We start from the raw sequence: 26,788 nt of genomic DNA on the forward strand, positions 1-26,788 counted from the left end.
TTTGCCGTGACGTGGCGAAGCAGCTCAAGAAATTGCAATTTTTTGCCAAAAATCTCAAAAAAAATTTTTATAATGCAGTTTGGAATATTTGATGCCTTAGTGCACATTGGTGCTGGCTCTTTGTTGTTTCTTTGTTAAATTCCCTATTAGTACGGCTTTGGAGTGTGGCATGAAACACACAATTGGAGGAAACCCAGGCAAACAAGGGGAAAATCTGCAAGGAGTTTGTATATTATCTCCTTGGTGGGATATGAACCCACGACCCTGATATTGCAAAGTAACAATGCTAACCACTGAGAACTGGAGCCCGCAATAACAATAGTAAAATTCTATGCAGTGTTAGGGTCCCGTTACACATAGCGACATTCCAGCGATCCCGATGATACGACCTGGTCAGGATGGCTGGTACGTTGCTACATGGTCGCTAGTGAGCTGGCAAACAGGCAGATCTAATTAATGGTAAAAGAAAGGAGAAACATCCAGCTCTTCAGGCGAGGAAAGCCATGGTCTTTATTTCAGCATGCAGACAACGGATGACATGACCAGCACTACACGTTTCAGGTGAAACAATCACCCTTAATCATGATTAAACGGGGCCTTTAGAATATGTAAGAGAATCGTTTAGATGCTCTTTAAACTTTACTGGCTATAAGAAGATTCCTTGTAGAAAAAGCAAGACCATGTAACGCACCTTTTCTAATGCAGAGAGCTGGTGCTGTAAGCCATCATTCTTCTTATTAGACTCTTCCATTAAAGCTTTATATTTGTCTGCCTGGGTCTGCTGTATGTTGGCGGTTCTCTGTAGTTTCACACGTTCCTCTTCAAGGTCCTTTACACGAGATGTAAGGTTGCGGTTTTCATCGTCCTAGAAGTTACACAATGGCTTAAAACTCACCCATCATTTCATTGAATAATAGGCGTGTGAGGTCAAAGGGATTGAATTATTCAGAGTTGCCCCTTAGCGTGTTTAAAAATCAGCCTTTACCTTCTTATTGCATTCATGAGTTATATTGTCCAGCTCTTCCTGCATTACTCGGAGCTTTGCTTTCAGGAATCTGATCTGAGCCTCTGCAAAATATAAAGAACATATATAATACAGAAGCAAGTCACCGTAAAGCAGCATAGCGTACACCGTGTCCTATTAAAGGGTAGGGAAAAAGCTCCTAGCACAGTGATACTTCAGGGCAAACAGGAGTAGAAAAAGTAGGAATGAAGACCAAATTAACAACATGAAGGTCACTCACTACACTATATAATAAAAATGGAATTACACAAACTAAACAAATGACAATGACAAGTCTACAGCAATATTTGTATTTTGGCAGATAGATAGGATTGCGTTGATAAAATGTGATCCCCTCGATTATGTTATATATTGTCTTAATTTATGGAGTGTGACAGTGGACATAGTAGCAATAGTCCTTAAAAGGGCTGTCCACCACAGGAGAATCCCATATTGGCTACACTGACCATGTAAAACCCTGGACAGATGTTGATGCCAAGAGACCAGCAGGAAAAGTAGCACTGTATATGGAGATACTGTCTGGGGCTTTTAATAAGGGGTTTCCCAATGGAGGACATCTGCACTATATTGTCAGGATATTTTCCTCTAGAAAAAACTATACAAATCTTTACTATTTGAAATGAGGGAATATATTTGGAGGACTCCAGTCTGCTGGCATTTGTGGCTCCTCTTTTGATTAGCTGGCTTGGTGTAATGTTGTGTATGCGTCACACCAAAACAATCACATCACGCCAGACTGTCTGATTAAAAGACAAGTCGGAGATGCCAGCAAATAGGAGCCAGCTTGTAGTGCACCCATCAAGCAACCATGGGATAGAGATCTGTCCAGTGTACTAGGGTTCTGAGAATTGATTTCCTCATTTCTATTTACAAAATACAGTACTAAGCAAAGATTTTAGGCAGGGCTGTGGAGTCGGAGTCATGGAGTCGGAGTTCATTTTGGTGGAGTCGGTATAAAATGGACCGACTCAGACTCCTAAAATATATAATAAATTGGGTACAGGAGTTCAATGCAGAATGTGCTGAATATTTTTTCATAGGAATTTGGGAAAGTTATGAACTGTCCTAGAAATGTCTGTTCTATTCCTGATCTGTGAAGGCTACATTCACACAGCATTTTTGCTGCGTTTTTTGAGGATATGTTTTTCAGCTGCAAAAGCAGATCAGCTTTTTAAAAAACTGCATCACCTGAAAGGTTTTTGAGCTCATAGCTAATGTTTTCAATAGCAAAAGCAGATAAGAAAAATGCCACACAAACTGATATGCTAATTCTTTGTGAGGATACATTTTTGAGCCCAAAAACGGATCCTCACAAAACAATGCTTCAAACATAAGTACAATTAAACTGATGAATGAGAGTAATGAACAACAGCTAGAAGTAAATTTAGTATTCAGTATGTGTGAGATGGAGCCACAGTGCTGCTCATGTAACTGAGGAACAGATATTACAACAGAAGGACAGCAAAATGATACTTTATAATTAGAGGATCTTGTTGAAGCTGCTTCAAAACACTTTCATATTCATCACATGCGCTGTGTTGTGCACACGCTGTAGCTGGCAATAAGAGATAGTCTGCAAGAGGGACATGCTGGAAATCTGATTGGAAAAGTGAGGAAATTGGTTATTGCCGCCAGAACCCCTAAAATTGATTCCATCTTGAAGAGACGTGCTGGGAAAGGGGCAATTGTTGATCAAGCCAGTCGGTAGGGCAGCACTTATTTAATGTTTGAGCTATTGCTTGAACTAAAACAGTTTCTTATAGATATGGTGAACCCTCCGGTAACCCTAAATGAAGGTCAATGGACACAGGTGGCTGAATTGAAGGAATTGCTTAATCACCCATTTACCGTAACTAAAAAATTACAAGCTGAGGATTTAACTCCTGGCATTTTCATAAGGGAGTGGAAGAACTTGCTATTTTGCCAGTCCCAAAGAGGTTTAATCCCAGATGGCATTTCTGCTTCAATGAAACTAAGAGAGACACAGCTATTGGAAAATAAAATTCTTCTGGCAACTGTTTATGTGGACCCAAGTCATCGTAAACTGCTTGATGATCAACAGCTTACTAAAAGGAAAAGAAGCTCTGACTGAGGTAGCAGTTAGGAGGAGTGGCCTACAGGACTGCCAGGCGCAAGAGGACTTGGGTCCTGACAGTGCTACTGCTGCCATATCTTCAGCCTCATCAGACGAGGAGTTTAACTTTGACAAATATTTGGATGACATGGAGCAGGCAAAGCATTGCCGCAAGGAAAAAGATTTCACTCCATCTCCTATAGCAAGCAGATTGACCGTATTTCAGCAAAATTTTTCACTTGCTCTCAAATAATAGAAAAATTCAACCGTTCATCAAAACTGACTGTGCATGAGGCAATTCCTTTATACCCGGAAATTGTTAGAGATGTTGCCCATGTGGTTACGGCTTTGCCTCCAACCAAAGTTACTGTAGAGAGGTTGTTCTCTAGCCTTAACATTATTAGGTCAGATTTGAGATCACCTATGAAGGAGGATCTGATGGAGGCAATTCTATTTCTTAGAACATATTCATAGACTGCACAAATGTTATTTAGTATATTTTTGTTGAAAACTGTTTTTTTGCCACTTATATAGTTTATTATATAGATTCAGATTGAAGGCATCAAAACTATGAATTAACACGTGGAATGAAATACTTAACAAAAAAGTGTGAAACAACTGAAAATATGTCTTATATTCTAGGTTCTTTAGAGTAGCCACCTTTTGCTTTGATTACTGCTTTGCACACTCTTGGCATTCTCTTGATGAGCTTTAAGAGGTAGTCACCGGGAATGGTTTTCCAACAGTCTTGAAGGAGTTCCCAGAGATGCTTAGCACTTGTGGGCCCTTTTGCCTTCACTCTGCGGTCCAGCTCACTCCAAACCATCTCGATTAGCTTCAGGTCTGGTGACTGGAGACCAGGTCATCTGGCGTAGCACCACATCACTCTCCTTCTTAGTCAAACAGCCCTTACACAGCCTGGAGGTGTGTTTGGGGTCATTGTCCTGTTGAAAAATAAATGATGGTCCAACTAAACGCAAACCGGATGGCATAGCAGGCCGCTGCAAGATGCTGTAGTAGGCATGCTGTTTCTGTATGCCTTCAATTTTGAATAAATCCCCAACAATGTCACCAGCAAAGCACCCCTACAAAGACATGGTGGTTGGATCCAAAGATCTCAAATTTGGACTCATCAGACCAAAGCACAGATTTCCACTGGTCTAATGTTCATTCCTTGTGTTCTTATATATATATATATATATATATATATATATATATGTGAGATAGATAGATAGATAGATAGAGAATCTATATTACATAGTGTACGAAATGCTTACAATTTATTGCAGTTTTTTGTGTTCTAAAGTTGTATTCCAATAAATATATTTTGTTCTATCTAAATATCTTGATTATTGTATCATAAAAATGATTAAATGTCTGATCTTCACATTGTACTAAAATACATTTTTCACTTAAATATAAGCAATATATGTGGGTGTCGGAGTCGGAGTTGTGGAGTCTGAGTCGGTGCAAGGTGAAATTGAGGAGTCAGAGTCGGAGTCGCAGGTTTGGCTTACCGACTCCACAGCCCTGGCTTTAGGCAGGTATAAAAACATCTGCTGCAAAGTAAGAAAAATAGAAGTGTTAATAGTTTTTATCAATTAACAATAGAAACAATGAACAAAAGAGAGATTTAAATCAGATCGATATTTGGTGTCCCCACCCTTTGTCTTCCAAACAGCATCAAAGCATCAATTCTTCTAGGTACACTACCACCCAAACATCTGGGGAGAATTAAAACAGAGATCTTCTATAGATGTAGGCTTGCACAATACGTGTTGACTCATCATGTAATCCATACAGATAGGTGACTTGAGATTAGAGTTCTGTGCGAGCCATATCATGACTTCCAGGACTCCTTGTTCTTCATTGCGCTGAAGAAGTTGTGGACTGGGCCATATCCCTCTCTCCTCCTAACCAATAACATTTTTTACTTCTTTTTTCATACTTATTGTTTAAAGGGAAGCTGACAGGTCCCCCCATGCTCCCTCAAACCATCAACATTTGCCTATTCTTTAATAAACATCCTGCTTCCAGACAAGCGGTGCGCCTCTGAAGATTTCACAGAAGCAATGACCTGTGGAAAAGATAGTTGCGTGGCTGAGCGAGATTTGCGAAGCTGGCGATAATACTGGTTCTTGCAAATCATATAATCACATCGATAGGGGAGTGATAACATGCTGAGTGGGACGACTACTGGGGGACGACTAGTGTGTGACGACTAGTGTGGAGAAACAAACACCCCTTCACCTAGTCAAAAGGTTAATTAGCATATACTAACAGAATTTAAAAATACTGTTTTACAGATCTGTTCATGTGTCAAACACTATAAAGGGTTTGTGAAGTAGGGTCTTTATAAAGGAATACACAAATGCTGGTGCTTTAGGGGTATGGCCGACCTGTCAGGTTCCCTTTAAAGAGCTGGAAAAAAAATTCGTAGATATTCTAATAATTTTTGTAGCTTTTTTTCAATAAAGCCTAATTTGTATGCTATCTTCATACTTATGTTTTATTGTGATGGTCAGAGACCTCTATTTACTACAAGTAATGGGCAATTCTGTCCACTTTTCAGAATGAGCCAGTTTGGACTTGTGTATAGCACAATAATTTTTTTTAATGTTTTTAACCTTTTGTGTCGTTTTCTTGTGTTTCGCATGTAAACTTTAATAAAATTGTAACATTTAGGACACTCACTTATGTGCATTCCTATTACTTGTATAGCTGTTGGTCTTTTCTTTTGCTATATGTGTTTGGCTTTGTAAGCATGTAGCACCTAGAGATTATATGTGAGTTGTGCCTGCCGATTTGTTACAAACAGATCTGAGATGATGACGCTACTGGACATCTTCCGATTTATAACTGAAGTATGATGTGTTTTTCATCAGCTGCATTAAGATTCCTTCGCCAAAAACTGTATTTATGGTCCTCAACATTGTTCATTTCTTTGTGTTTCTTAAACTCTAACAGCACATCTTGAAACCCCAATGTGCTTTGAAATTTTTGTCTGGGGGAGGTTTTGCTGTTGTCTTGATGATTTCTCATTCAGCAGTTTGACTGTTTTTCACCCAGTTTTAATCCTCCTACACAGCGGTTTCTGTTTCAGTTAATGATAATTTTCATATGCAGGGTAAAATAGTCATTATCACCAGGTATAATTGGCTACTCATACACCTCACTATAATTTTACAAGGTCCCTGATTTTGTACAAGTGTACTTAGAATAATTAAGTCTGTTTGAAGGCAAAGGATGGTCACACCATATAGCAATTTGTATATTCTTTTGTTAATTCAATTTGTATTTTGTGAATTGATAAATCTTAACTTTTAACCCTTTACCGCCAAAGCCTGTTTTCACCTTCCTGACCAGGCCAAATTTTTAAATTCTGACCAGTGTCACTTTATGTGTCAATAACTCTGAAACACTTCAATGGATCCTGGTGATTCGGAGATTGTTTGTGACATAATGTACTTCATGACAGTGGTAAATTTAGGTCGATATGATTTGCGTTTGTGACACAAATTATACATTTTATGACAATTTTGAAATGTTCAAACTTTTAATTTTTATGCCCTTAACCCCTTCTTGACATATGATGTACATTTACATCATATGTTGCATCCCTGACTTTGATGCGGGCTCGTACACTAAGCCCACATCTTTTCTGGCAGATGATGGTTGAATTATTCAGCCATCATCTGCCTTTAAAATTCACAGATGTTAAATGCCGCTATCAATCTCTAACAGTGGCATTTCAGAAGTGCTGGGAGCGCTGTGACTTAATCACGGGGTACCGATGGGTTGCCATGACAGCTGGGGGTCAGGTGATGACCTCTGTGCATGTCATGGCAATTGTGTGAAAGTGTTTTGCTGGCATTCATAGTGAAAATGGGAAGTGAACATGAAAAATTACATTTGTTACTTAAACCCTAAATTTTTTATTTTCACAAGAGAATTTACACAACAAATTGTGCAGTCCATTTTCTCCAGAGTACACGGATACCCTAAATTTGGTTGCATACTACTGTGTGCGCACACAACAGGGTTAGGAAGGGAAGGAGCGCTATTAGAATTTTGGAGTTCTATTTTGGCTACAATAGATTGCGGATGCAATGTCACATTTGAAGAGCTCTGACATGCCAAAAAAAAAACCACACAAGTGACCCCATTTTGTAAACGAAACTACCTCAAAGAAATCATCTATGGATGTGTGGAGCATCTAGAACCCACAGGTGCTTCACAGAAGTTTATAACATTGGGATGTAAAAATGAAAACAAGAATAGCAGAAAATGTACCACACAATTTGATGTAAAATTTATCCTGTGTACGCAGATACCCCATATGTGGTCGTATAGTACTGTTTGGGCTCATGTCAGGGCTTGGAAGGGAAGGAGCAATATTAGAATTTTAGAGCGCCATTTTGGCTGGAATACAACGCATATGCCATGTCACATTAGGATGGCCCCAGAGATGCCAAATCTGCAGAAACCCCCACAAGTGAACCTATTTTGCAAATTACACAGCTCGAGGAATTAATCTGGAGAAGTAGTGAGCATTTTAAACTCTCAGGCGATTCATGGAATTGTATAATATTGGGCTGTGAAAATGAAAAGTTAACATTTTCTCCACTACAACGTTGCTTTAGCCTTACGTTTTTTAATTTTCAAAAAGACTAATAAGAGGAAACGACAGTACAATTTCTTATGCAATTTCTCCTGAGTGTACGCAGATACCCTATATATGGTTGAAAACTACTTTTGAGGCAAAATGCAAAGCTCAGAATGGAAGAAGCGCTATATTGGGATACAGATTTTGCTGGAAAGAGTTACCATTGGCAGAGCCTCTGAGATGCCAGAACAGCAGAGTCCCCCATAAGTAACCCCATTTTAAAAATTACACCCCTCAATCAATTCATCTTTGCGTGAGCATATTCGCACCACATGTGTGTCACTGAATTTTATATCATATAGCAGAGACTAACAGGCCACCGTAGCAGATAGACCAGGAGATAACTATTTGATCTCCTACTGTAAATGGCAACCATTGGCAGACCATGATCACATTGCATGGGTGCAAAAACTGGAGAGGACCCCCTTCCTCTCCTAACCTTCTAAATGCTGCAATCACTGTTGATTGTGGCATTCAGAGGGTTATACAGCCAGGAGTGGTGTGGGCATCAGCTATGGCTGTTACAGCAGGAGCTTAACTATCACGTTAGCTCCCGGCGGTAATCGTGCACGCACAGCTCCTGTGCACGCATGAACGCCATGATGTACTAGAACGTCCATTTGTGGGAATGCATAGCAAAATATAACATACCAGTACGTCGTTTGTCAGGAAGAAATAACATTTCAATTTTTTTGAAGAATTACCTTGCAGCATATTATTTACACCTGCCTAAAACATTTCAACAGTATGCAGAAGAATTCTTTCTATTAATGCAAATGCTTGCTTGTGGAAATAATCTCTACAATCATATTCTGCAAAAATTCACACTAAAAGAGGTTGACCACCTACGGAAGTATTTTGTTTATTATTTAAAAGCAAGCTGTGTTTTATTAAAAATTTTGTTGGTTTGGTTTTTACAGGCACATTTGGTCAGTTGAGAGTATCTCAGAAAAAAAAAAAAAACAGCTAAAAGATACAAACTCTCTTCTCACAGATGGGATGTCCGTTAACTAATTTTGCAATCAACCATAAACAATTAAACAGGGGGGCTATAGAAGGCAAATAGTACAACATTTTTCATTATATGCCATAAATTGTTTTTTTCAGCCCCAAATATAAATTTTTAAATAAAAAAAAAATTGTTCCCAAAATTGGACAAACCCATTAAAAGGTCACAACAAAACTTAAAGGGAACCTGTCATCAGATGTTTATAATACTCCCCTAAGGCTATGTGCGTACATTGTTATTATTAAGACGCTGCATTTTTGTGCGTTTGCCGCTAAAAACGTACAAAAACGCACCCACGGCAAAAATGCAGCAGTAAAAACGCATGTGTTTTTACCGTGTTTCAGTGCGTTTTTGGCTGCGTTTTGCTGCATTTTTGATCACTGCATTTTGCTGCGTTTTTCTAATGCATTGCATGGGTGGAAAATGCAGTAAAACACAGAAAAGAATGGACATGACCATTTTTTTTTCAGCTCAAAAATGCAGCTAAAAAAAAAAAAAAAAAAAAGCTGTGTGCGGACAGCAAAAATCAAAACTCATAGACTTTGCTGGGGAAGCAAAGTCATGCAGTTTGTAGCCCAAAAAATGCACAAAAACAACGCAGCGAAAAACGCACTGTGCGCACATAGCCTAACGGTTGGTGCAGAGCAGGCTAGTCGGGTGGGCGTCTCCATTCTCCGGTCCGCGCCTCTTCTTTCGGCCATCTTTGTGCTCCTTCTGAAGCTAGTGTGGATGATGCGTTCTACGTCATCTACACTAGCCGACATTGAGGTCCCACATAGGTGCACTATAATACTTTAATCAAAGTGAGCCTGAGCAGGACCTCAGTGTCGGCTTGTGTGTATGATGTACAACGTGTCATTCACACTAGCTTCAAAAGGAGGACAAAGATGGCCGAAAGAGGAGGCGCGGACCCGGAGAATGGAGACGACCAGTCTGCTCTGCACCAACCGTTAGGTGAGTATTATAAACATCTGGTAACAGGTTCCATTTAAAGCACCATTCCAAAGTTGTTTTTTTCAGCATAGCAGTGGCACTTTAAATGAAAGTCCCTTACCCCGTTATATACTCACCAGCGGCTTCATGGGTTTTTGACAACACTCTGATCTCGAGACTAACTTCTGACTGTCCAAAAGTTAGAAGCTACATCACAAGCTCCCAATGCAAGTCTATGAGAGCAAGAATGAGGCTCTCAAAAACTTGCATTAATTTATGACCTCCGGCTCTCTCCAGCAAACACTGGAGCTGCCGGAAGGTCACAAATCTCTGGAGACCGACTGGAGCAATGCTGGAAAAATAGGACACCGCTGGAAGGTGAGTATAATACAGTGGCAGGGGACAAAGACTTTAAAGTGCCACTCCAGTGTGGAGATTTAAAAACAAACACTGGAGTGGTGCTTTAAAATAATTGGGATTTCCTAAATATTGCTCTTTTTAGGGGGAACTTTTTAGAACTTGGTAACAATCTTTGATATGTTCACCAACCTAATTTAAATCCTCCACGGGTGTTAAGAAAAAAAATGAAAGCTAGCTCATTACGTTCTCCTCACAACTCACACAGTCTGTACAAAGTGTCAAGTATATGACACTAGAATAAATGTGACAAGCATGCCGAGCCGCTGAAGAAAAAAGGATGAGTGTCAGCAGCAGGACCATCACACCAAAACCAGAATTAGATATGACAGAATCTCATGACCTGATATTACATTCTGGCATAAAACACACTTTTACAAACCTTGAGTTATCACCGACTAGCGCGTTTAATAAAATATTTCCTTGACCACTCTTCCAACTCAGAAGCAGTGCATTATATGCATCATTTGCCAGCATTGTCAGCTCCAGGTCTGAGGTTCATAGTCTCATCTCGCTGGCTCATACCCAATGCTGACACTGCAGCTCAATATCAAGAAAGCAAAAAAGTAGTGGAGGTGACAGACATCCTTTGGATGAAGCAAATACATTACTCGCACTCTGACAACTTACAGCCACATGGGCCATGCTTCAGTGTTGTCAGAACACGTCATGCTAATTCTGATACCACTGTCTTATGTTTATACATTTCGATCTAACTCTAATCAAAAAGTTTCAAAGAGAAATCTGCAAAAGAAAAAATAATGGAAAAAGTGATATCTCGTCATTGAGAAAAATGTAGCTAGGTTCAGAAATATCTGGACAGTGACAAGTTTTGGTATTTTAGCTGTTTGCCAAAACATATTAAAGATACAATTATAAAATCAATATGGGCTTAAAGTGCAGACTCTCAGCTTTAGTTTCAGGGTATTCACATCCTAATTGGAGTAAGGTTTAGGAATTTTAGTTCCTTAATATGTAGCTGCCTTTTTTTCAAGAGACCAAAAGTAATAGGACAATTATCTTAAAAGCTGTTTAATAGGCTGCATGGGCTATTCCCTCATTCTTCCATCTTCAAGCAGGTAAAAGGGTTGGAACTGATTCCAGGTATGGTATTTGCATTTGGAAGCTGTTGCAGTGAACCTACAACATGATGTTAAAGGACCTCTCAATAGAAGAGAAGCAGACTATCATTAGGCTGAATAAAAGAGATCAGAGAGATAGCAGAAATGTTAGGAGTGGTCAAGTCAACACTTTGGTACTTTCTGTATAAAAAAAAGAAACACAAGTGCACTGATTTGCTTGGAAAATAAAAAAGCCCAGGAATCCACAGCAGAACACAGTGGTGGATGATCGACAGAATCCTTTTTATGGTGAAGAAAAGCTCTTCACAACATTCACACAAGTGAATTACACTTTCCAGGATGTATGTGTCTCAGTATCTAAGTCTACCAAAAAGAGAAGACTTCATGAGAGCAAATACACAAAGGTGCAAACTATTCATAAGCCTTAAAAATAGAAAGGCCAGATTGGACTTTGGCAAAAAAACATCTAAAGAAGGCTCAGTTCAGGAAAAGCATTCTATTGATAAACAAGACTAAGCTCAACCTGTACTAGAATGATCGGAAGAAGAAAGCATGGAGAAGGCTTGGAAAGACTCATAATCCAAAGCACACCACATCCTCTATAAAACAAGATGGAGGCAGTGTGATGGCACAGGCATGCATGGCTTCTAATGCACTGGGTCACTAGTGTTTATTGATGTCTAGAAATAGGCCTGATGCTATTGCATTGGGAGTGCGGTGAAATGACCATCTGTGACATCCAAGCACGAACTGCACGTGTGCAATTAGCGGTGACGTCACCGCTCTTCCCACGCAGGCGCAATACCAGCCGCGGCTGCTACTGCGCGCGTGGGAAGAGGGAAATTCCCACAAATCATTGCAATAAAACATAAAAAGGTAATCATTTATTTTGGAAAAGATGATCTAAGAGGGACTTTTACTGTAAACAGGAAAAGAATAATACATCTATTTACTGAAACATATGGTTGTGTCTCATTTTGGTGCCCATTAAGTTCTTGGCTCCAACTGCAGCAGGGAATCAGTAATAGAGACATTATGGAAGATTACTAATCGGGTACGTTACATAGAAGAAGGGAATTTTGTTTACTTACCGTAAATTCCTTTTCTTCTAGCTCCTATTGGGAGACCCAGACAATTGTTTTTAATTGGGTGTATAGCTTCTGCCTCCGGAGGCCACACAAAGTATTACACTTTAAAAAGTGTAACCCCTCCCCTCTGCCTATACACCCTCCCGTGCATCACGGGCTCCTCAGTTTTGGTGCAAAAGCAGGAAGGAGGAAAGTTATAAATTGGTCTAAGGTAAATTCAATCCGAAGGATGTTCGGAGAACTGAAAACCATGAACCAAAAGAACAATTCAACATGAACAACATGTGTACACAAAAGAACAACAGCCCGAAGGGAACAGGGGCGGGTGCTGGGTCTCCCAATAGGAGCTAGAAGAAAAGGAATTTACGGTAAGTAAACAAAATTCCCTTCTTCTTTGTCGCTCCATTGGGAGACCCAGACAATTGGGACGTCCAAAAGCAGTCCCTGGGTGTGTAAAAGAATACCCCAATAAAAAGAGCCGACAACGGCTCCCTCTTACAGGTGGGCAACCGCCGCCTGAAGGACTCGCCTACCTAGACTGGCGTCTGCCGAAGCATAGGTATGCACCTGATAGTGTTTCGTGAAAGTGTGCAGACTAGACCAGGTAGCCGCCTGACACACCTGCTGAGCCGTAGCCTGGTGCCGCAATGCCCAGGATGCACCCACGGCTCTGGTAGAATGGGCTTTCAGCCCTGCAGGAATCGGAAGCCCAGAAGAACGGTAGGCTTCAAGAATCGGTTCCTTGATCCACCGAGCCAAGGTTGACTTGGAAGCCTGCGACCCCTTACGCTGGCCAGCGACAAGGACAAAGAGCGCATCAGAACGGCGCAGGGGCGCCGTGCGAGAAATGTAGAGCCAGAGTGCTCTCACTAGATCTAACAAATACAACTCCTTTTCACATTGGTGAACTGGATGAGGACAAAAAGAAGGTAAGGAGATATCCTGATTGAGATGAAAAGGGGATACCACCTTAGGGAGAAATTCCGGGACCGGACGCAGAACCACCTTATCCTGGTGAAAAACCAGGAAGGGGGCTTTGCATGACAGCGCTGCCAACTCCGACACTCTACGGAGCGATGTGACTGCCACTAGAAAGACCACCTTCTGTGAAAGACGTGAAAGGGAGACATCCCGCAGTGGCTCGAAAGGTGGTTTCTGAAGAGCCTTTAGCACTCTGTTAAGATCCCATGGTTCCAGCGGCCTCTTGTAAGGTGGGACTATGTGGCAAACTCCCTGCAGGAACGTGCGGACCTGCGGAAGCCTGGCTAGACGCTTTTTAAAAAATACGGATAGCGCCGATACTTGTCCCTTGAGAGAGCCGAGAGACAACCCCTTGTCCATTCCGGACTGAAGGAAAGAAAGAAAAGTGGGTAAGGCAAACGGCCAGGGGGTAAAACCCTGATCAGAGCACCAGGATAAGAAGATCCTCCAAGTCCTATGATAGATCTTGGCGGATGTTGGTTTCCTGGCCTGTCTCATAGTGGCAATGACCTCTTGAGATAAGCCTGAGGACGCTAGTAGCCAGGACTCAATGGCCACACAGTCAGGTTGAGGGCCGCAGAGTTCAGATGGAAAAATGGCCCTTGAGACAGCAAGTCTGGTCGGTCTGGGAGTGCCCACAGTTGACCCACCGTGAGGTGCCACAGATCCGGGTACCACGACCTCCTCGGCCAGTCTGGAGTGACGAGGATGGCGCGGCGGCAGTCGGACTTGATCTTGCGTAACACTCTGGGCAGCATTGCCAGAGGAGGAAATACATAAGGCAGTCGAAACTGCGACCAATCCTGAACTAATGCGTCCGCCGCCAGAGCTCTGTGATCTTGAGACCGTGCCATGAATGCCGGGACTTTGTTGTTGTGCCGAGACGCCATGAGGTCGACGTCCGGCGTCCCCCAGCGGCAACAGATCTCTTGAAACACGTCCGGATGAAGAGACCATTCCCCTGCGTCCATGCCCTGGCGACTGAGAAAGTCTGCTTCCCAGTTTTCTACGCCCGGGATGTGAACTGCGGAGATGGTGGAGGCTGTGGCCTCCGCCCACAGCAGAATCCGCCGAACTTCTTGGAAGGCTTGACGGCTGCGCGTGCCGCCCTGGTGGTTGATGTACGCGACCACCGTGGCGTTGTCCGATTGTATGCGGATCTGCCTGCCCTCCAGCCACCGATGGAACGCCTTTAGGGCTAGGTACACTGCCCTTATCTCCAGAACATTGATCTGAAGGGAGGACTCTGTCGGAGTCCAGGTTCCCTGAGCCCTGTGGTGGAGAAAAACCGCTCCCCACCCTGACAGACTCGCGTCCGTCGTGACCACAGCCCAGGATGGGGGCAGGAAGGATTTTCCCTTCGACAGAGAAGTGGGAAGAAACCACCACTGAAGAGAGGTTTTGGCTGCCAGAGAAAGGGAGACGTTCCTGTCTAGGGACGTCGACCTCCTGTCCCATTTGCGGAGAATGTCCCATTGGAGTGGACGCAGATGAAACTGCGCAAAGGGGACTGCCTCCATCGCTGCCACCATCTTCCCCAGGAAGTGCATGAGGCGCCTCAAGGGGTGTGACTGGGCCCGAAGGAGAGAGTGCACCCCAGCTTGCAGCGAACGCTGTTTGTCCAGCGGAAGCTTGACTATCGCTGAGAGAGTATGAAACTCCATCCCGAGGTAAGTCAGTGATTGGGCCGGAGTCAATTTTGACTTTGGGAAATTGATGATCCACCCGAACCTCTGGAGAGTCTCCAGAGCAACGGCCAGGCTGTGTTGACATGCCACCCGGGAGGGTGCCTTGACCAGGAGATCGTCTAAGTAAGGGATCACCGAGTGGCCCTGAGAGTGCAGGACTGCCACAACGGATGCCATGACCTTGGTGAAGACCCGTGGGGCTGTCGCCAGGCCGAAAGGCAGTGCCACAAACTGAAGGTGTTCGTCCCCAATGGCGAAACGCAGGAAGCGTTGATGCTCTGGTGCGATCGGCACATGGAGATAGGCATCCCTGATGTCGATTGATGCTAGGAAGTCTCCTTGTGACATCGAAGCGATGACAGAGCGGAGGGATTCCATCCGAAACCGTCTGGTTCTCACGTGTCTGTTGAGCAATTTGAGGTCCAAAACGGGACGGAATGATCCGTCCTTTTTTGGCACCACGAACAGGTTGGAGTAAAAACCGCAACCACGTTCCTGAAGGGGAACGGGGATCACAACTCCTTCTGTCGTCAGAGTGTCCACCGCCTGAGCAAGTGCATCGGCTCGCTCGGGGGGCGGAGATGTTCTGAAGAAACGAGTCGGAGGACGAGAGCAGAACTCTATCCTGTAACCGTGAGACAGAATGTCTCTCACCCATCGGTCTTGGACATGTGGCCACCAGGCGTCGCCAAAGCGGGAGAGCCTGCCACCGACCGAGGATGCGGTTTGTGGAGGCCGAAAGTCATGAGGAGGCCGCCTTGGAGACGGTGCCTCCGGCGGTCTTTGGAGGACGTGACTTAGACCGCCATGCAGAAGAGTTCCTCTGGCTCTTCTGTGGCCTGTTGGACGAGGATGATTGGGATCTGGCTGAGGGCCGAAAGGACCGAAACCTCGCCTGAATTTTCCGTTGCTTTTTGGTCTTGGATTGGGGTAAGGACGAGTCCTTTCCCTTAGATTGCTTAATAATTTCATCCAATTGCTCGCCAAACAATCGGTCGCCAGAAAAAGGCAAACCGGTCAAGAACTTCTTGGAAGCAGAGTCTGCCTTCCATTCGCGTAGCCACATGGCCCTGCGGACTGCCACCGAATTGGCGGATGCTACCGCTGTACGGCTAGCAGAGTCCAGGACGGCGTTCATGGCGTAGGACGAAAAAGCCGACGCCTGAGAAGTCAAAGACGCTACTTGCGGAGCAGAGGTACGTGTCACCGCATTAATCTCAGACAGACAAGCTGAGATAGCTTGGAGTGCCCACACGGCTGCAAAGGCCGGGGCGAAAGACGCGCCTGTGGCTTCAAAGATGGATTTCATTAGGAGCTCTATCTGCCTGTCAGTGGCATCCTTGAGCGATGAACCGTCAGCCACTGCTACTACGGATCTAGCCGCCAGTCTAGAGACTGGAGGATCCACCTTGGGACATTGAGCCCAGCCCTTGACTACGTCAGAGGGGAAGGGGTAACGTGTGTCATTAAGGCGCTTAGAAAAGCGCTTGTCCGGAAAAGCTCTGTGCTTCTGGACAGCATCTCTGAAGTTAGAGTGATCGAAAAAAGCACTCCGTGTACGTTTGGGAAACCTAAACTGGTGCTTCTCCTGCTGTGAAGCCGACTCCTCCACAGGTAGAGGCGGGGGAGATAGCGTCCATCAACCAGGTGCTAGAACTATAAAGGTCATTTACTATGGCGTCCCCTTCAGGTGTATCAAGATTGAGAGCAACGTCAGGGTCAGAGCCCTGGGCTGCGACCTCCGCCTCATCCTCCAGAGAGTCCTCAAGCTGAGACCCCGAACAGCGTGATGAAGTCGGGGAAGATTCCCAGCGAGCCCGCTTAGCCGGTCTGGGACTGCGGTCCGTGCCGGAGTCCTCCACGTGATATCTAGGGGCCACCCCAGGAGCATGCTGCGGCGCAGACCGAGATGGGCCTGGGGGCGATGACCGGGGCCTGTGTAAGGGCCGGTCTGGACTGTAAGGCTTCTAGTATCTTAGCAGACCATTTGTCCATAGACTGAGCCATGGATGGTGAAAGTGACTCAGACAGTTTCTCAGCTAAAACTGCAAACTCTGTCCCTGCCGCCTGGACAGGGGAGGCCGGCGGTTCTACCTGGGCCGAGGGTCCCACCAGTGCCCGAGGCTCCGGCTGAGCGAGTGCCACAGGGCCCGAGCATTGCTCACAGTGAGGGTAGGTGGAACCTGCAGGTAGCATAGCCGCACAAGAGGTACAGGTTGCAAAATAACCCTGTGTCTTGGCACCCTTGCTCCTTGTGACCGACATGCTGTTCTCTAATCACTGAGGGTATATAGCCAAAGGCTAAACACTGCGGCCGAACCTAGAAAATGTATACAAATATAATATTATATATATATATATATATATATATATATACAGTTCGGCACCCTAGGGGGACCAGCACCGGGTGACCGGTGTGGCTTACCGACCGCCCAGAGCGGTGTGTGTCCACCAAATTCCCTGCCTTGGGTCTCCCAGAGCTGCAGCCAGAAGTCCTCCACCGGCAGAATGTGTTTAAAACATGGCTGCCGGCGTTCTAAGGGGAGGAGGGAGCCGTGGGCGTGATCAATAAAGTGCGGGAATCTGGTGCCCCAGAGTGATGAGTGAGGGGGGAGGAGGACACTAAAGTATGCTCCAGCCCTCACAGTCGACGTCAGGCCGACCGTCCCGCCCTTACCCCTGACTGGCAGGCCCGGGGGCGGGAGTTTAAGGCACTAGGCCGCAAAAGCCGGGGACTAAATTTAATACCGCGGCCGGCAAGCAGGCGCGGTCGGCGCGGTAGTCCCGGTCGTCACACAAAAACAGCAGCCGCTGCAGCGTCTGAGACCAAGTGCTCCATGCACCGTCCCCAAGGGGACACAGAGTACCTTTATGATGCAGGGCCTGTCCCTGATGATACTCAGTCTCCTGTCCGTCAGAATCCCACAGGGGCTGCGGAGGGAGCCCGGTCCCAGTGCCTGGATGACCGGTTAGGATCCCACTTCTCCCAGAGCCTCTAAGGGATGGGGAAGGAAAACGGCCTGTGGCTCCAGCCTCTGTACCCGCAATGGGCACCTCAACCTTAACAGCACCGCCGACTCAGTGGGGTGAGAAGGGAGCATGCCGGGGGCCCTGTTAGGGGCCCTCTTTTCTTCCATCCGATACAATCAGCAGCTGCTGCTGACTAAAATGGGAGCTCGAGTGAATGTGTGCCTCCTTCAACACAAAGCATAAAAACTGAGGAGCCCGTGATGCACGGGAGGGTGTATAGGCAGAGGGGAGGGGTTACACTTTTTAAAGTGTAATACTTTGTGTGGCCTCCGGAGGCAGAAGCTATACACCCAATTAAAAACAATTGTCTGGGTCTCCCAATGGAGCGACAAAGAAGTTAGGATTTTCTGGGGAACAGAATCACTGAGAATTCCAAGGAATTTTATCTTAGACAATTTTTAACAAAACTTAATCACAATAGATCCTGGCTTATATAGAGAACTAAAATACCTGCTCCAATGTCATTATTCATTCCTGGAATTACATCATCTTCAGCATTTTCAGGCATTTCACCAGCTTCTAGTTTGCCTTCAATTTTACTAATGGTTTTCGCAAGAGAGAAATCCACAATATCTGTTGGCATTGCAACGTCATTGGCAATGCGTGTGTCGGCTGTTTTTGGTCTAGGTCTTGAAATGAAAACAGTATATATATATAGATATATCACATTCCCTTTAAAAAAAATATATCCATATGTATGATAGAAGATAGTACATGCAAGGGTTTAAAAAGGGTTATCCCCAAATCAAAGTATAGTAGATCTTGGAATAAAATAAAATTGTACAATTGAATGTATTTTTAAAAAATGTTCCGGTACAGTGATAATCATATATGTGCCCCTGCTATGTACTGTGTAATGGCTGTGTCTAACCGTACATTGATATGGTCTCATCATATTCACATCTCCTGAGCCAGAGAGGGCGCAAAAAAAATAAAATAAAAAAAATATATAATAATAATAAAATATATATATTATACAGGTACATATATATATATATATATATATATATATATATATATATATATATATATATATATATATATATATATATATATATATATATATATGGATATACAGTGCCTTGCGAAAGTATTCGGCCCCCTTGAATTTTTCAACCTTTTCCCACATTTCAGGCTTTAAACAAAGATAAAAATGTTAAATTTTATGGTGAAGAATCAACAACAAGTGGGACAAAATTGTGAAGTTGAACGAAATTTATTGCTTATTTTAAATTTTTGTAAAAAATAAAAAACTGAAAATTAGAGAGTACAATATTATTTGTCCCCTTTAAGTTAATACTTTGTAGAGCCACCTTTTGCTGCGATTACAGCTGCAAGTCGCTTGGGGTATGTGTCTATCAGTTTTGCACATCGAGAGACTGAAATTCTTGCCCATTCTTCCTTTGTAAACAGCTGGAGCTGAGTAAGGTTGGATGGAGAGCGTTTGTGAACAGCAGTTTTCAGCGCTTTCCACAGATTCTCGATTGGATTCAGGTCTGGACTTTACTTGGCCATTCTAACACCTGGATACGTTTATTTGTGAACCATTCCATTGTAGATTTTCCATTATGTTTGGGATCATTGCCTTGTTGAAAGACTAATCTCCGTCCCAGTCTCAGGTCTTTTGCAGACTCCAACAGGTTTTCTTGAAGACTGGTCCTGTATTTGGCTCCATCCATCTTCCCATCAATTTTAACAATCTTCCCTGTCACTGCTGAAGCAATGCAGGCCCAAACCATGATGCTGCCACCACCATGTTTGACAGTGGGGATGGTGTGTTCAGGGTGATGAGCTGTTGTTGCTTTTACGCCAAACAGATCGTTTAGCATTGTACCCAAATAGTTCGATTTTGGTTTAATCTGAGCAGAGCACCTTCTTCCACATGTTTGATGTATCTCCCAGGTGGCTTGTGGCACACTTTAAACAACACTTTTTATGGATATCTTTGAGAAATGGCTTTCTCCTTGCCACTCTTCCATAAAGTCCAGATTTGTGCAGTGTACGACTGATTGCTATCTTATGGATACTCTCCCACCTCAGCTGTAGATCTCTGCAGTTCATCCAGAGTGATCATGGGGCTCTTGGCTGCATCTCTGATCAGTCTTATTTTTGTTTGAGATGAAATTTTTGAAGGAACGACCGGGTCTTGACAGATTTGCAGTGGTACGATACTCCTTCCATTTCAATATGATCGCTTGCACAGTGCTTCTTGGGATGTTTAAGGTTTTGGAAATCTTTTTGTAACCAAATCCGGCTTTAAACTTCTCTACAACAGTATCACGGCCCTGCCTGTTGTGTTACTTGGTCTTCATGATAGTCTCAGTGTTCTGTTTAAAGCACAGAGAGTATCACAGAGCAGGTGCATTTATACGGAAACTTGATTACACACAGGTGGATTATATTTATCATCAGTCATTTAGGACAACATTGGATCATTCAGAGATCCTCAATGAACTTCTAGAGTGACTTTGCTGCACTGAAAGTAAAGGGGCCGAATAATATTGCACGCTCCAATTTTCAGTTTTGTATTTATTACCAAAAATTAATATAAGCAATAAATATCGTTTACCTTCAGAATTGTGTCCCACTTGTTGTTGATACTTCACCATAACATTATTTTTATTTACAAATTTTTATCTTTATGTTTGAAGCCTAAAATGTGGGAAAAGGTTGAAAAGTTCAAGGAAGCCGAATACTTTCGCAAGGCACTGTATCTTCAGTGTTGTCCTATGAAAATATCTCATAAAATATTTACAAAAAATGTGAGGTGAGGGGTATACTCAGGGGTGATATAATGTATGTGCAAGGGGGCCAAATACTTTTGAAAGACACTGGATAATAAATACATATTATATATATATATATTATATATATATATATATATATATATATATATATATATATATATATATATATTTGCCTTATTCTGTCTGTCTGTCTGTCTCCAAAATTGTTTCACAGTGACAGTGTCGTTACAGTGACAACTGTCAGATTGGCCGCTGGGGTCGGCCTGGCCCCACCCTCCCGCATGGATTAGCCGCTCGCCCCGGCCCTCCGCACGCATCGCCCACTCCAGTGTACACCGGCTCCCGGTACACATGTGCAGGGAGCCGGCATACGCTGACACCTCGCTCGCTTGGCCCCGCCCCTGCCACACGTTGGCACGCTCGGCCCCGCCCCCGGTGGACATAACTTTGCGATGCTGGGATCGTGATGGAGCCGGTGTACGCTGGTAACCATGATACACATCAGGTAACTATAGAAAGCGCTTCCCTTAAGTTACCCGATGTGTATCATGGTTACCAGCGTACACCGGCTCCCGGTACACATGTGCAGGGAGCAGGCATACGCTGACGCCTCGCCCGCTCAGCCCCGCCCCCGGCACACGTTGGCACGCTCGGCCCCGCCCCCGACGGCCCCAGCATGGGGGTTGGAGCACGAAGGGGGGTGTGCAGCATGGAGGATGGAGCACGATGGGGGGTGCGCAGCATGGGAGATGGAGCACGATGGGGGGTGCGCAGCATGGGGGATGGAGCACAATGGGGGGTGTGCAGCATGGAGGATGGAGCACGATGGGGGGTGCGCAGCATGGGGGATGGAGCACGATGGGGGGTGCGCAGCATGGGGGATGGAGCACGATGGGGGGTGCGCAGCATGGGGGATGGAGCACGATGGGGGGTGCGCAGCATGGGGGATGGAGCACGATGGAAGGTGCCCAGCATGGGGGATGGAGCACGATGGGGGGTGCGCAGCATGGGGGATGGAGCACGGTGGGGGGTGCGCAGCATGGGGGATGGAGCACGGTGGGGGGTGCGCAGCATGGGGGATGGAGCACGATGGGGATGCGCAGCGCGGGGGAAGGAGCACGATGGGGGGTGCGCAGCATGGGGGATGGAGCACGATGGAAGGTGCGCAGCATGGGGGATGGAGCACGATGGAAGGTGCGCAGCATGGGGGATGGAGCACGATGGGGGGTGCGCAGCATGGGGGATGGAGCACGGTGGGGGTGCACACCTCCCCCAAAACACACACCGCCACACGCGCACCGCACAACACACCACACACACACTGGGAACCACAAACACCGCCCTACACAGACACCCACACACACACACACACACACAGACAACGCCACACACACACACACACACACAACGCCGCACAAACACCGCGGCATACAAAAATATACGCACATACCACGCAACACACACACTGCACAAAACATACCTCCCCCCAAAACACACACACGCACTCCACACCCACACAAATCGCGCAACACACATAGCACCACACACAGAACGCTGCAGACACACAGCGCTCCACAAACAACACAACACACACAACGCAACACAACACACATACAACACCGCTCTCACACCCCCCCCACCCAAACACCCAGAACATTTACAGCGCCCTACACAAACACTCGGCAACTACTCACAACAGCATCTATCTATCTATATCTATATATATATATATAAAAAACAAAAAATCATACATTAACTACACAATACGTAAATTCTAGAGTACCCGATGCGTTAGAATCGGGCCACCTTCTAGTATATATATATATATATATATATATATATATATATATATATATATATATATATATATACATACATACATACATACATACATACATACACACACACACACATATACACACACACATACATACATACATACATATACACAGTACAGACCAAACGTTTGGATACACCTTCTCATTCAAAGAGTTTTCTTTATTTTCATGACTGAAAATTGTGGATTCACATTCAAAGCATCAAAACTATGAATTAACACATGTGGAATGAAATACTTAACAAAAAAGTGTGAAACAACTGAAAATATGTCTTATATTCTAGGTTCTTCAAAGTAGCCACCTTTTGCTTTGATTACTGCTTTGCACACTCTTGGCATTCTCTTGATGAGCTTCAAGAGGTAGTCACCAGAAATGTTTTTTACTTCACAGGTGTGCCCTGTCAGGGTTAATAAGTGGGATTTCTTGCCTTATAAATGGGGTTGGGACCATCAGTTGTGTTGGGCAGAAGTCTGGTGGATACACAGCTGATAGTCCTACTGAATAGGCTGTTAGCTGTTTTTTTTTCTTGCCATAATACAAATTCTAAGTAAAGAAAAACGAGTGGCCATCATTACTTTAAGAAATGAAGGTCAGTCAGTCCGAAAAATTGGGAAAACTTTGAAAGTGTCCCCAAGTGCAGTGACAAAAAACATTAAACGCTACAAAAAAATTGGCTCACATGAGGACCACCCCAGGAAAGCAAGACCAAGAGTCACCTCTGCTGCGGAGGATAAGTTTATCCAAGTCACCAGCCTGAAAATCACAAGTTAACAGCAGCTCATATTAGAGACCCGGTCAATGCCACACAGAGTTCTAGCAGCAGACACATCTCTAGAACAACTGTTAAGAGGAGACTTTGTGCAGCAGGTCTTCATGGTAAAATAGCTGCAGGGAAACCACTGCTAAGGACAGGCAACAAGCAGAAGAGACTTGTTTGGGCTAAAGAACACAAGGAATGGACATTAGACCAGTGGAAATCTGTGCTTTGGTCTGATTAGTCCAAATTTGAGATCTTTGGATCCAACCACCGTGTCTTTGTGCGACGCAGAAAAGGTGAACGGGTGTACGCTACGTGCTTGGTTCCCACCGTGCAGCATGGAGGAGGAGGTGTGATGGTGTTTTGCTGGTGACACTGTTGGGGATTTATTCAAAATTGTAGGCATAATGAACCACCATGGCTACCACAGCATCTTGCAGCGGCCTGCTATTCCATCCGGTTTGCGTTTAGTTGGACCATTATTTATTTTTCAAAAGGACAATGACCCCAAACACACCTCCAGGCTGTGTAAGGGCTATTTGACTAAGAAGGAGAGTGATGGAGTGCTACGCCAGATGACCTGGCCTCCACAGTCACCAGACCTGAACACAATCGAGATGGCTTGGGGTGAGCTGAACCGCAGAGTGAAGGCAAAAGGGCCAACAAGTGCTAAGCATCTCTGGGAACTCATTCAAGACTGTTGGAAGACCATTTCCGGGGACTACGTCTTGAAGCTCATCAAGAAAATGCCAAGAGTGTGCAAAGCAGTAATCAAAGCAAAAGGTGGCTACTTTGAAGAACCTAGAATATAAGATATATTTTCAGTTGTTGCACACTTTTTTGTTAAGTATTTCATTCCACATGTGTTAATTCATAGTTTTGATGCCTTCACTGTGAATCTACAATTTTCAGAGTCATGAAAATAAAGAAAACCCTTTGAATGAGAAGGTGTGTCCAAACTTTTGGTCTGTTTTTATACATAATAGAATATATATATATATATATATATATATATATATATATATATATATATATATATATATATATATATATATATATATATATAATATATCCATGTCTCCACTTGTTTCTAAACAATGCTCTACACCTCATAGACAACAGCATATGTGATCCCCTGCTGTATTGTCGGTATGATTTTACTTCCTCTCCAGCCCAGGGGATGTGGTATGATCACACCATTTCCCTGTACTGTCAGACACGGCCATTACACAGTACATAGTGGGGACACATACAGTAGATAAGATTATCTCAGCACAGGAAAAAATGTAACACTCCTATCGTGGAACTTATTATTCTTAAATTTTCCATTGATTAAAATATACTTTTTTCGTGGGACAAATATTTTAGATCTAACAGTATTAAATATTAATAGACTGCTCACTATAATAATATATCAGCATAATTACCTTGGTATTTGTTTTTTTGCATCGGTTGCAGTATGTGGTCTGTTCCGTGCTGAAGGTCTAGTGCCAGTTTTACTATCAGTCTGTAAAAAGAAAGCTTCTATTTTAGCTTTAAATCTAAAGTTAATGATGTTTAATTTTAGTAATGTTTTATCAAATTATGATGCATTAATTAAAGCGTACAGTGCCTTGCAAAACTATTCACCTCCCTTGGCTTTTTACCTATTTTGTTACATTGCAATGTATTTAAATATTATTATAATCCAATTTGTGTGTGATGCATCAGCAGTAAATAGTCTGGGAAGTGAAGCGAGAAAAATATAAATAAAAAATAAATTTATGGGATAAAATAAAAATTGCCATGTCCATACGTATTCACATTTGCTATGATGTACCTAAAAAATTTAAGAGGGCAGACTAGTCGGGGGAAATAACGCCCTTGCGACTAGTACCTGCCTACTTTTTCTAAAGACCTCTTTATCTATGCTACTAGATACAGGGACATTAAACAAAAAAGCTTACGGCACATAGTTTAGCAAAATAGGGTCAACAACAATACAATGAGAGGTGCTGAACCCATACTACTCCAATAGGTATGAAAACAAGGAGAACAAGGAGTTTTAAAGGTACAAAGTTAAAAAATGATTTTTATTAGGACAAATATATTAAAAAATAGAATTGTGCATTTTTCCATAAGACACAGTTATAGTACAATATTGACAATAAATACGATTGGTTCATGAATAAGCGACCATAATCCATTGCGAAACGTACGTCGGGTCCTCCACGTGGAGCACTCCTTCCTGCAGGCTTTGGTTACCGGCGTCCCAGGTATCACCGCTGATATAATTTTTCTAACTGGCACTCGGCGATCAGCATAAGCATAGGCTTTGGGCGTACATCCGGTCGGCATTGTGCTCCGGCGTCCTAGGCATTATCGCTATTTCTCTGTTAGCCGTTTATCTGGCAATTTTCTTAGGTCTAAGCATTTGGACGTATTTCCGGTCATTATGCATTTTGTACCGGCGCCCTAGGCATTAATGCTGACCTTTTGCCAGCCTTACATTCAGCGATCAGCCCCTGTTTTTCGGACCTACATCCGGTCATCTTCGCCTGCCTTTTCCATCGCCCACCATCTGCAGGTGTTTGTGGACCAGGCGCCCAGGTTTCACTTTTTTGACCTTCATCTTTAGCCGTTATTTCGGCCTTTACTCTTTGGGTCATCCTGTTTAGTGCGTCCATCAGGTTCACTCTCATTTGTGTACCCATTGTACCATTCTTTTGTACCAATCGTATTTATTGTCAATATTGTACTATAACGGTGTCTTATGGAAAAATGCACAATTCTATTTTTTAATATATTTGTCCTAATAAAAATCATTTTTTAACTTTGTACCTTTAAAACTCCTTGTTTAGATACAGGGACAGTAAAGGTACCTTCACACATAACGACTTACCTGCGATCCCAAAAACGATGCGACCTGATAGGGATCGCAGATAAGTCGCTGGGAGGTCGCAGGTGAGATGTCACACAGTGAGATCTTACCAGCGATGCAGAACAATACAGATCGCAGTAGCGACCTGTATAACGATCTCAGCAGTCACTGTGATCCTGTTACACAGTGTCAAACACAGCGATGTGTCCTGCACAGCAGGACATCGCCTTTGAAGAAAATGGCCTGGACCATTCTGCAACGACTAGAGATCTCACAGCAGGGGCCTGATCGCTGGTAAGTGTCACACATAACGAGATCGCTAACGGGATCGCAACTGCGTCACCAAACGGTGACTCAGCTGCGATCTCGCTAGCGATCTCGTTATGTGACAGTACCTTTAGGCAGGGATTAGTAATATGCCCCCAGAACTGCTCGTGCTTCCGGGTGTATATTGGACCTGACAGGTTTCCTTTAACAGGTTAACCTTATATACACACATATATAATGTGTGTGTGTGTGTATATATATATATATATATATATATATATATATATATATATATATATATATATATATATATATATATATATATAT

The 26,788-nt window shown here is 43.7% G+C and overlaps 1 protein-coding gene across 1 annotated transcript in view; it reads right to left on the minus strand.

Annotated features, from left to right (window-relative positions):
• Positions 1 to 26,788, minus strand: part of TEX9 (testis expressed 9) — a 119,552-nt gene that overhangs the window by 38,345 nt on the left and 54,419 nt on the right. The window contains exons 6-9 of the mRNA XM_075342737.1: positions 24,762 to 24,841; positions 18,443 to 18,621; positions 986 to 1,068; positions 692 to 865 (exon numbers count right to left, since the gene is read on the minus strand). Of these exons, the coding sequence (XP_075198852.1) occupies positions 692 to 865; positions 986 to 1,068; positions 18,443 to 18,621; positions 24,762 to 24,841 (516 nt within the window). The remainder of the gene's footprint in view (positions 1 to 691; positions 866 to 985; positions 1,069 to 18,442; positions 18,622 to 24,761; positions 24,842 to 26,788) is intronic.

This window comes from Anomaloglossus baeobatrachus, chromosome 4 (genome assembly GCF_048569485.1).
Source record: "Anomaloglossus baeobatrachus isolate aAnoBae1 chromosome 4, aAnoBae1.hap1, whole genome shotgun sequence".
Classification (NCBI taxonomy): domain Eukaryota; kingdom Metazoa; phylum Chordata; class Amphibia; order Anura; family Aromobatidae; genus Anomaloglossus; species Anomaloglossus baeobatrachus.